General features: G+C 30.0%; 3 protein-coding genes across 4 annotated transcripts in view; all 3 read left to right on the top strand.

Annotated features, from left to right (window-relative positions):
• LOC111677987 (CUGBP Elav-like family member 4) overlaps positions 1-12,378 on the top strand; it is a 461,863-nt gene that overhangs the window by 73,875 nt on the left and 375,610 nt on the right. The window lies entirely within an intron of this gene.
• On the top strand, positions 2,680-8,862 carry LOC111685279. The gene is made up of 16 exons (XM_046951351.1): positions 2,680-2,734; positions 2,791-3,035; positions 3,104-3,260; positions 3,317-3,697; positions 3,755-3,863; positions 3,938-4,342; positions 4,402-4,507; positions 4,565-5,091; positions 6,121-6,179; positions 6,447-6,472; positions 6,527-6,683; positions 6,744-7,121; positions 7,188-7,296; positions 7,746-8,144; positions 8,207-8,315; positions 8,371-8,862. Exons 1-16 carry the CDS (start codon positions 2,680-2,682, stop codon positions 8,860-8,862), a joined length of 3,714 nt encoding a protein of 1,237 aa, XP_046807307.1.
• LOC111685280 overlaps positions 11,397-12,378 on the top strand; it is a 2,803-nt gene continuing 1,821 nt past the window's right edge. The window contains exon 1 of the mRNA XM_046951350.1: positions 11,397-11,406. Within this exon, the coding sequence (XP_046807306.1) occupies positions 11,397-11,406 (10 nt within the window). The remainder of the gene's footprint in view (positions 11,407-12,378) is intronic.

Below are 12,378 nucleotides of genomic sequence, written 5' to 3'. Positions count from 1 at the left end.
TAGTTCAGTTCTAGTTCAGTTCTAGTTCAGTTCTAGTTCAGTTCTAGTTCAGTTCTAGTTCAGTTCTAGTTCAGTTCTAGTTCAGTTCTAGTTCAGTTCTAAATTTTTATTAAATTTTTGACTAAAAATTAAATTTTTGACTAAAAATTACATTTTTGACTAAAAACTACACTTTCAACTAAAAATTACATTTTTGACTAAATATTAAATTTTTCACTAAAATTGACATTTTTAACAAAAAATTTAATTTTTGAAGAAAATTTAAGTTTTTGGCTAAAAATTAAATATTTGACTAAAATTGACATTTTTAACAAAAAATTTAATTTTTGAAGAAAATTTAAGTTTTTGGCTAAAAATTAAATATTTGACTAAAATTACATTTTTAACAAAAAATTTATTTTTTTAAGGAAATTTAAATTTTTTCCTAAATTTGAGTTTTTCTATAAATTTGATTGTATATATTATTTTTTAAAAAAATCTTAAAATTAAATTTTGGCTTAAAACACATTTTTAAAAATACGGTGTTTTTTTTATATATACGATTTTTATAAAAATTGTATTTTTATATCAATTAATTACATATATTAATTTCGAACATTCTATTTTGGTGGAAAAGCATGATGAACTTGGAATAAAACTTTAGCAATTTCTAATGCTCTTGATATTAGCATAACAGAAGAAAACTTTGACAGACAATTTAAACAGTAAAATTAAAATGAAAGCTTTAGTAGAAATGTTAAGGAACAATGTCAGTGTTCTTATAGCTTTATGGTAGTCCTGCAAAGTTTTTACAATTTGGAAGCAAAAGCTTATGCCAACAAAACTTTTAAAGAGGTTTGTGAATAATGCAATTGTGTGCAGAGCTTTTAAACTGTTAATGGTTATATTCTGTTATCTATTGTGAATGTAATGTAATGTTAATTCTTTTTAGATTATTGTGAATTATTGCTTAGCTTCGAAACAAATATTTTACCGTTTTTAAATGAGCAATTCTCTGCTTTTGAAAATTGTAATAGACACATAGATGTTTTATAAAAATTTGGTATTAAAACTAAAAAAACGAAAAGTTATTAAAATATGTACTTTTATTTTAATTTATATAAACTATTGTCTTGGCAAAAATTATTACAATTAACATTGTCCCTCTCTTCAGAATAATAAATTTTTATAACCAAAAAGCAATAACAAACACTCTCCATATACTACAGTTCTAATATCATAACGAATAGCATAATAAATAAACTTTGTTTCTTTATTAATTTTAATATTTATTTTTCCAAAATTAGTCTCCTTTAACTACCACTAGCTGAGCCTTAAAAGCAACAGTTAATCTTTTATGCTTTTCCATTATATACATTTTGCCCCATTATTAATGACAATGCCTGGCTCCTGTGCCAAAGACATAAATACACTTATGTGTTGAACTAACAAAAAAAATGTCTATCTACATAATGACAATAATTGTCACGTATTTGTGACATAAAAAATGTATGTGATCTGTGAATAAAATAACATTAGGCTAACAAAAAATAAAAATAATAGAAAAAGGAGTAACAACCAAACACCAACAAGAAGAGAAGTTTGTTTGAAAAAAAAGTAAAATTACAACACTTGTTTAAATACAGCAATACTTAATAATAGACAAGCGACTCTTTCTGTATTACAATCTTCATTAGCAGCAACAACATTCTCATTATTATCATACTTACAGTCATTAGTTTAAACATTATCATGTTTAGAGTGAACATCCTGCTTAATATGTTTGTAGCAGTAGTACAGCTTGTAACACTAACACAACTTTAACTTTAAGTCGTTCGGAAAAGTACATCATATATAAAGTTTTGTTTAGGTTTGACTACATGCATGCAGGTTTATGTTAGTATTAAATGCCTGGCATAACAATGAGAGTCCTTTTAGCCACTAAAGGCTACTACAGTTTTATAACTACTACTTATGCAAAGACTACGGACAGAAACACAACAACTGCTGGCATTTGGTTAGAGATTTTGATTTAGGTTTGTGCAGAATTTTGATATGCCATAAAGGTATTTTTTGGAGAAGAAATCATTTTTGATAAAAATAAAAACAAATCTTCGAAATTTAATACAATTTGACGAAATTTAGTTGAAATTAGAACAGAATTAGAGAAGACTTAGAACTAGAAAAGAACTAGAACAGAACTAGAACAGAACTAGAACAGAACTAGAACGGAACTAGAACAGAACTAGAACAGAACTAGAACAGAACTAGAACAGATCTAGAACAGAACTAGAACAGAACTAGAACAGAACTAGAACAGAACTAGAACAGAACTAGAACAGAACTAGAACAGAACTAGAACAGAACTAGAACTGAACTAGAACTAGTACAGAACTAGAACAGAATAGAATTAGAACAGAACTAGAACAGAATTAGAACAAAACTAGAACAGAACTAGAACAGAAAAATTTTTCTTTTTTGAAATAGAGGAGAGAAAATATAAATGTTCGTTTCGTAGGACACAACTACAACTATAAGTTGCATGACCCTTACCATACCATATTTGTTATTTATTTGTTTATTAATTTATTTATTATTAATAATAAATTATATTAATCATAGCGTGTTATATTTTATTTAAAATAATTTTTGCATATAACATATAAATTTTATATTTTACATTTATTCGTTAAAATTTCTATGAACAAGATGTTACCAAAGGCGAACTATTGGTCAATTCTAATCAATATTTTGAGTAAGATTTAAGTTTATTTAATTTGTGTTTTTTGTGTACTTATGCTATTTTTTTAGTACAAAAATATTTGTCCAACTTGACCACTACCTGTATTTTGTGGCATCCAAATTTTGAGAAAATTTTAGAGCCTGACACCAACTATAATGTGTTATTGCAAATAAATCCCATAAATCTAACGGAATCATTTTCTAAGGATATTTATAATTTTACCCAACAAGATGAGTATTTCAGTGGCAATTTGGTTTATTATAATGATTTTGTAAAGAAGTATATAGCGGCAATTTCGAATACCTATTGTGAGGTGAAGGGAACATGAGAATTTTTACACAAATTTTCTTTTTTTAATTATTTTTTAAATTTTTTTCTTAGGGCTATGTGGTGTTTCAAGATCATATACCTTTATTTGCGGAAAATTTCCGCAAAGCCAGTCTTTATTCAATATGGCGTTCCATGTATTCAAAATTCATATTTGTGTATGTCAAGGATGTACAGGAAGAAGATTACTTTCGAGACATTTTCTTTCAAAGTAAGTTTATCTAATGGAAATTTTGTGCAAATTATAATTTGCAATTTTTATTTAAGATCAAGCTAGTATTTTGGTAGTTGAGGCCGACTTTATGAACTCCTCTACATTCTCTTTAAAAACCAACAAATTTGTGGGTTCTCGTAGTCAACATCCAGAGGAATTATTTTTACTATCAACCTTTGATGCTTTGGATCGTACTTTTTCACCCGATATAGATTTATTCTCTACCGAAAGACTTATGGATCTACAAGGTCGTGAGATAATTATAGCCTCTCTCGATTATCGTCCCTTTGTGGCTGTAGATTATGAACGTGAGCCTTTGTTCTATGATCAGGCTGAAGATAATCCTAGTCATTTGGTGCATGTAGATGGTAGTGAGACCAGAGTCTGCCATACCTTTTGTGAAATTTACAATTGTACCGTGCAATTTGATACTTGTAAGTTAATCTATAATATCATTTAAGAATAACGGGGCTGATAAAATTAAATTTTAGCCGAAAAGGAAGAATGGGGTAGTTCCTATACCAATTTTACTGGCACTGGTCTGTTGGGTCTGGTAATAGGCGGTAAAGTGGATATGACTTCGGGAGCCATGTATGCCTGGTAAGTATTTAAAGATATCTTCTACTTTAGCCACTTTATATACTTACACATCTTTCCCTTTTTTTCTCTATCAGGAGCACCTATTACATGACCACTGATGTCACCCAGTTTTTGGTACGTTCTGGTGTTACTTGTTTAGTACCAGCTCCCAGGCGCATTGTTAGTTGGGATTTACCCCTGAAACCTTTTAAAATGACTCTCTGGCTAGTCATTATGTCGGTGTTGGTTCTCGAAAGTGTAAGTCTACTATTAGCCCGACAATTCGAACAGAATATAGAAAATCCCGAAAACCATCACAAATGGAAGACAAGTTATATGTTTGGTTTTATATCGGCCTTTAAACTATTTCTCAATCAGGGCACAGATTATGTGGTACATGGCATTACCTTAAAGGTCATACTATTAGCCTGCTATTCGTTAGATATTATAATAACCAGTGTCTATGGTGGTGGTTTAGCCTCAATCTTAACCATGCCCATGTAAGTTAGCTTAAGCTAAACTTGTATTTCTATGTTAAAAATATTAAACAATTTTTTAGTTTGGAAGAAGCTGCCGATTCCGTAGAGAGAATGTATACCCATCAATTAAAGTGGGCGGCTACCTCCTATGTGTGGGTGGAGTCTCTTAAAGATGTGGATGATGATGTAATATTTAAACATACACTTAAGTTTTTTTGTAACTATCAATCCTTTCCTTTGCAGCCTATAATCATGGGCCTTTTAGCCAATTTCAAAACCTATAAATTCGAAGAAGTACGCGAAATGGCCAAAACTGAAAATATGGGTTTTGCTGTGGAACGTTTGGCTTTCGGTCATTTTGGCAATTTTGATTTTATAACACCCGAATCTCTGAATCGTCTTAAACTCAGTGTTGATGATATCTATTTTGGCTATACCGTGGCAATGGTTACGCGTCTTTGGGCTCATTTACCCAAATACAATGATTTGGTATTGGCCTGGCATTCTTCGGGTTTCGATAAGATTTGGGAGTGGAAGATTACAGCAGAATTCTTAAATGTCAACGAGCAAAATCAAATCATAGCCTCTCGATATTTTAATTTTGATACAGGACCCGTTAAGCTGGGTATGAGTAATTTTGGTGGCATGATTTTGTTGTGGATATTGGGTATGACTGTCAGTACTTTGGTATTTGCTGGCGAGTGGTTGGCCTATAAGATAATGCAAAAGAAGCTGAAGGCGCAAAAGGAGGGACACAGGTTTAGTGTGGTGCAGGAATTTTTCTAATTGAGTAATTTTGGTGGCTTGATTCGTTTGTGGACATTGTCCTGTAAAATGTCGCAGGAGAAAATGCAGGAATGCAGCTTCACTTGAGTACCAATACTTTCTTAAAATGTTTTTTCTTATTTTATTTAGTAGAGAAATTGTAGTGAATTTTGATTCAATAAATCTCGTAGAATACTCACATAATACTAAGTACTTCGAAAATTGTCTGAACTGAAATAAAAATTTACTTAACTAGAACTGAACCAGAACTGAACTAGAACTGAACTAGAACTGAACTAGAACTGAACTAGAACTGAACTAGAACTGAACTAGAACTGAACTAGAACTGAACTAGAACTGAACTAGAACTGAACTAGAACTGAACTAGAACTGAACTAGAACTGAACTAAAACTGAACTAGAACTGAACTAGAACTGAACTAGAACTGAACTAGAACTGAACTACAACTGAACTAGAACTGAACTAGAACTGAACTAGAACTGAACTAGAACTGAACTAGAACTGAACTAGAACTGAACTAGAACTGAACTAGAACTGAACTAGAACTGAACTAGAACTGAATTAGAACTGAATTAGAACTGAACTAGAACTGAACTAGAACTGAACTAAAACTGAACTAGAACTGAACTAGAACTGAACTAGAACTGATGGGAATATTAGAATTTAGGCCAGTAATTTCACACCTTAGTCTAATGTTCTCAGATTGATAAACCTACCGAATATATTTCAGATTAAATTTTATAGGGTACAAGGAAAATAATATAATTTGTCTTAAGATGTTGACGAAACACAGTTTGTAAGCACCCATTAGTAAAAATTACCACAATTGACGTATAGATAGCAAATTGATATATTTAATGAAGTTGAAAAACGAATTCAATTGGTGATTGTTTTTAAATTATTTTCTTATTAGATAATTAAATAGATTTATAATAACACGGTAAATAAGAATAACGTATAAAAATAGAAAACATTTCTTAAAAAATATACTCTTCTATCATACCTTTGCCAAGAAACAGCATAATGTTTTTGACGGAATATCATCATTGGTCTACTATAATAAGTCTTTTAAGTAAGTTTAACTTTATAGAAAACGTTACAGAAAGTAATGTCATTTTTAAAATTCTAGTTCAAAACTATTTCACCAATTTAACCACTACTTGCGTATTAGCTTCGGAAAATTTTAAATTTGATTTTAAAACTTCAATTCCTATTTTGCAAATAAATCCATTAATGTTAAATGAATCTTTTGACAAAGATCTTTATGACTTTAAGGCCAGAGAAGAGCGTGATAAAGAAAATAATGTTTTTTATAATGAACTTATTAAAAAATTAATAGCCGCCATAGAACAAACTCACTGTGAGGTAAAGTTTTCTTAAAATTAACAATTCAAAAACTTTCATCTTTCTTTATTACAGGGATTTCTGGCTTTTCAAGATGACATTCCCCGATTCGCCGAGGCTTTTGCTAAAGCTAGCACATACTCTATATGGCGTTCAGTAAATTCCAGATTTATATTTGCCTTCACTAAGGAACTACAGAAACAGGACTATTTTCAGGATTTATTGTTTAAAAGTATTTATTTTTTTGTAAAACAAATATTCTCATTACTTAAATAATGCAAACTATTTACAGATCAAGCCAACATTTTAGTCATAGAATCAGATTTTCTAAACTCTTCAACATTTCGTTTAAAAACTAATAAATTTGTGGGCCCTAGAAGTCAACAGCAAGATAAAATGATTTACTTATCCACATTTTATGCCTTAAATCGTAGTTTTGTACCAAAAATAAATTTATTATCAGACAAACTGAGAAATCTTCAAGGTAGACCACTAGTTATGGGTGCTTTCGATTATCGTCCTTTTGTGGCTGTAGATTTTAAACTATTGCCTCAATACTATGATCATGCGGCAGATAATCCTTCGCATTTGGTACATGTAGATGGAGCCGAGATACGCATAACTCACATATTTTGTGAATTATATAATTGCACTGTAGAATTTGATACAAGTAGGCTTTTAATAATTGTTATTTTTAATTTTATTAGTTCCTAAAAAAAAATTACTGTATTTCCAGCCGAGAAACAAGAATGGGGCTTGGCATTTAAGAACTACAGCGGCTACGGTTTAATTGGTAATATAATAGAAGGAAAAATAGAAATGGCCATGCAAGCCATGTATCTAGTGTAAGTAGAATCAAGAAAATATTTTATTAAAGAAACCCGTAGAACCCCTGAGCTAGAACAGAACTTGAACAGAATTAGAACAGAACTAGAACAGAACTAGAACAGAACTAGAACAGAACTAGAACATAACTAGAACAAAACTAGAACAGAACTAGAACATAACTAGAACAGAACTAGAACGGAAATAGAACAGAACTAGAACAAAACTAGAACAGAACTAGAACAGAACTAGAACAGAACTAGAAAAGAACTAGAAAAGAACTAGAACAGAACTAGAACAGAACTAGAACAGAACTAGAACAGAACTAGAACAGAACTAGAACAGAACTAGAACAGAACTAGAACAAAACTAGAACAAAACTAGAGCAGAACTAGAACAGAACTAAAACAGAACTAGAACAGAACTACAGCGAAACTTCAATATAACTATTTATTGTTTATCCTTTTAGTTGCTCTGATTATTATGCCGTCGATGCTACCGCCTATATAGGACGTTCTGGAGCTACATGTTTAGTCCCTGCTGCATCGCTTCAAGCTAGTTGGTATTTACCATTACGACCATTCAAATTTACTCTGTGGTTGGGCGTTTTAGCGTGTTTGTTTTTGGAAGCTTTGTCTCTCTTTCTAGCTCGAAAATTTGAACAAAATTTGACACATAAAAAGGAAACTTGGTGGTCTTGCCTGGAATTTGGTTATACCACAACTTTGAAAATATTTATAAATCAAAGCTCTGATTATTTGGTGCATTCCCACACTTTGCGTACCGTACTATTCTGTTGCTATACCATGGATATTATACTAACCAGTGTTTATGGTGGGGGTTTGTCCTCAGTTTTAACATTACCCACGTAAGAGTTTAGAACAGAAAGTCCCTTATTAATTATTTTTTTATCATAAACGTATTTTCTAGTTTCGGTGAAACTGCTGATTCTGTTGAGAAAATGGTAAAATATAATTTATCCTGGATGGGATCATCGTATGCCTGGTTGGAGTCCATAGCTGAGGAGGCAGAAGAAAACGTTAGTTGTTGTTTAATGTGAAATATTTTATGAACTAAGCGAGCTTTCTTTTTAGTCCTTCTATAAAAGTTTGATCGACAATTTTATACTCGATAGCATGGATGAAATGCGCTCTAAAGCTAAAACCCTTAACGTGGGCTTTATTCTGGAACGCATGGCATTTGGTCACTTTGGCGGTGGTGATTATATTACTCCCGAAGCTTTGCAACGCCTAAAATTGATGGTAGATGATATATATAATCAATTTACTGTGGCTATGGTTTCACGTTTATGGGTACATTTGCCTAAGTTTAATGATCTCTGTTTACGATGGCATTCTTCGGGTTTAGATAAATTTTGGGAATGGAAAAGTACTGCAAAATATTTAAATATCAATGAACAAAATCAGGTAGCAGCTTCAAAACATTTAAATATTGATTTGGGTCCAGTTAAGTTAAATATACAAAATTTTGCTGGTTCTATAGTGTTATGGATAGTGGGTATGTTGATGAGTATTGGTACATTTGTAGTAGAGTTAGTGTGGTTTAAGTTCGGGAAGAGGGCATAAAAAGAATGGAGACTAAGCTTTCGTCTTGAGAGAGACTTTTACATAGAAAACTGTCTTGAGAAGAAACTTTCCGTAGAAAAATTTTTAGTGAAGACACATTTCTATAGAAAAATCTCAAGAGAAGACACATTTCTATATAAAATTTTCTTTTTAAGACTCTTGTCTATAGAAAATTATTTAGTGAAGACACTTTTCTATAGAAAAATCTCATGAGAAGACACTTTTCTATAGAGAAATCTCAAAAGAAGACACCTTTCTATAGAAAATTTTCTTCTGAAGACTCTTTTCTATAGAAAAATCTCAAGAGAAGACACATTTCTATATAAAATTTTCTTCTGAAGACACTTTTTTATAGAAAAATCTCATGAGAAGACACTTTTCTATAGAGAAATCTCAAGAGAAGACACCTTTCTACAGAAAATTTTCTTCTGAAGACACTTTTCTATAGAAAAGTGTACAGTTTAGAAAATTTTCTATAAAAACTTGTCAAGTGAAGACACTTGTATATAGAAAATTGTCTAGTGAAAACACTTGTGTAGAGAAGACAGTTTTCTATAGAAAATTGCCTAGTGAATGCTTTTTTTTAAAAAAAGGATCTTAACGGGTCCTTTTCTATAGTAAATTGTCTCGTGAAGACATTTTTCTATAGAAAATTGTCTCGTGAAAGCATTTTTATATAGAAAATTGTCTCATTAAGGCATTTTTATATAGAAAATTATCTCATGAAGACATTGTTCTATAGAACATTGTCTCCTGAAGACACTTTTCTATAAAAAATTTCTCGTAAAGATACTTTTCTATAGAAAATTCAAATTAATAGAAAATTGTGTTATGAAGACTCTTGTCTATAGAAAATTGTCTCGTAAAAGCCTTTTTCAATAGAAAATTGTCTAGTGAAGTTACTTTCTATAGAAAACTGTCTCGTGAATACACTTATCTATAGAAAATTGTCTTATAAAGACAGATTTCTATAAAACATTTTCTCGACTAGACACTTTTCTATAGGAAATTGTATCGATAAAATACTTTCCTTTAGAAAATTATATATCAATGACTCTGTTCTATAGAATATGGTCTAGAGAAGACAGTTTCTGTATAAAGTTGTCTCAAGAAGATTAATTTCAGTAGAAAATGGAATAGGGAAAGCACTTCTCAGTAGAATATTATCTTGATAAAACTCTTTTCTATAGAAATCGTATCGATTAAATACTTTTCTTAAGAAAATTGTATAACAATGACTTTATTCTATAGAATATGGTCTAGAGAAGACATTTTATATAGAAAATTGTCTCTAAAAAACTCATTGCAGAAAAAAATGAACTTGGAAAAATACTTTTCAGTAGAATATTATATCGAGAAGATTTTTTTCTATAGAAATTGTGTTGAAAATACATTTTTTAGAAACGACTTATTTCACTGTGCAGCAAAATCGCAATTATTACACTAAAACTAGATATTTCACTAAAAATTAGATTTGTCACAAAATATTTTTAATTTTCACTAAAAATTTGTTTATGAACAACAAGATAACATAAAAGAGTCCTTTAAACTTTAAAACGAATATGTTTGGAATTTCTATTTATTTTTATTCAAAATATAATTTATAAGTTTTCATATGACTTGTTTTGATCAGGGTGTAATTTGCTTGTTTTTTCAAAAAGAAACTTTTTAAAAAAATATATATTTTTTGTGAGAAACATGAGTGCAATAATGTTGTTTTTGTTGATGCTGATGAAGTACAAGAAGTTTGTGTGTTTTTTTTATTCAGTTGTATTCATTCATATTTAAGGTTTCACAGCGTGAAATTTGTTTCATCATTTGTAAGATTTTTGTTATTTGTTTTTTAAGTTTTGTACGAAAAAAAAATGCAAAAAATGTTGAGATGGAGAAAAAAATATTATGAAAATTGTGTGAATTTGTATGAAATTAAATGTACAAAGTTGTTATGGTTACTGAGAAAAAAAATACATAAAATGAAAATGAGAAAAATATTTGTGCAGCAGCAAATGGAAAAAAAATTGGAAAAACTGAAAAACACAGCCTTGATTATAATAAATAATATGAAGGTTTTCAGGGGCAAAAAATAATGGGGAAAAAATTTATTTCACCAAAAGTTTTAAAAAAAATTTTAATGGGTTTCCATTAATTTTGATTTTGGTTAGAAGTTAATTAAAATGTAAAGTAAAGTTTGAGAGAACAGCTTAAATAGTGTGTGAAAGCTAAGCTGCTTTTTAGAAAATAAATTTCCTTATTATTTTTTGAACCTGTCTAATAGGTTTTAATAAACAGCTACCTGCTATTTGTAGTTTATACTAATAATAACAAATATTTGATTTCCTACATCATTTTACATAAATTCCTAACAAATATTTTATTAAAAAATTATTTACATATTTTGCAATAAAACGCTCTCACAGAAAAAAAATCCTAGAAAAATGTAAACCCAGCCACGCTAATAAACATTAAAAAAATATATTCAAGTGCCTTTCTATATATTAAAATAGAAAATATTTGCTTTATTTGTTATAACTAAAATGGCAGGAGGTAAGTTGTTACAACAACCAACTAATGTTGAAAAATATCCTTACAAACAACAGCCAACAACAATAAAACACTCTATAAAGGTTAATTTTCTATATTTGTAGTTATTTTTTCTAGCTCTACTCATCCTTTAGATAATTTGTTTTCATTATTTCTTTTTTACATTGCTCTCAATTTTTTTCCATATTAAAAGCAGTTTTTTTATTGTTTTCATTGAAATATTGTGAATTATGTGCATTTTTTTTATTTTATTGCTGTTTTTGTTATTCGCAACTTTTCTACTCTTATCAACATAAAACTCAATCACAAATTATAATGTATTATTGCTATGGCAAACTGTTGCGTTGCCAAGCAATCAGGCAGGAGTAATAAAAACAAAATATTATAATATAAACATGCAAAAATATACACAAACACAGGCCTTCACACACACAAACAACCATACTCAATTATAAATATACACACACAAAAAATGGCAGGATAATAGAACAAGTATCAGCAACAAAAATATGCTACCGACAACAATAATTGCTGCACACAGCATCGTGCCTCTCCATCATACTTTGACAAATATACACACCCAAATGGAGGAGAATCATACGAAAAGGTGGGAGCCAAATACAAATAAAATATATATGTTTATTTTACCACTACTTTGATAACCTCTCTTACTCTCGCTCTCTCTTGTTACTTTTCATAAATATATTTCAACTCTCCTTGCATAACCGAATATATTTTTTTTTCTATTGGTTGTTGGATTTGTTTACGTGCTCGTGCTGGAGGAAAGTGAGAGAAAGAAGAGAAGGTGGGAGTTATATAATTTTGCCTCAATTTTTGTTGTTATCTGTTTGAGGGCCCACTCAATTTACTAGAACAAGAACTGAACTAGAACTGAACTAGAACTGAACTAGAACTGAACTAGAACTGAACTAGAACTGAACTAGAACTGAACTAGAACTGAACTAGAACTGAACT

The sequence above is a fragment of the Lucilia cuprina genome, chromosome 5 (assembly GCF_022045245.1).
Source record: "Lucilia cuprina isolate Lc7/37 chromosome 5, ASM2204524v1, whole genome shotgun sequence".
Classification (NCBI taxonomy): domain Eukaryota; kingdom Metazoa; phylum Arthropoda; class Insecta; order Diptera; family Calliphoridae; genus Lucilia; species Lucilia cuprina.
This window is presented reverse-complemented; position numbering and strand designations above follow the sequence as displayed.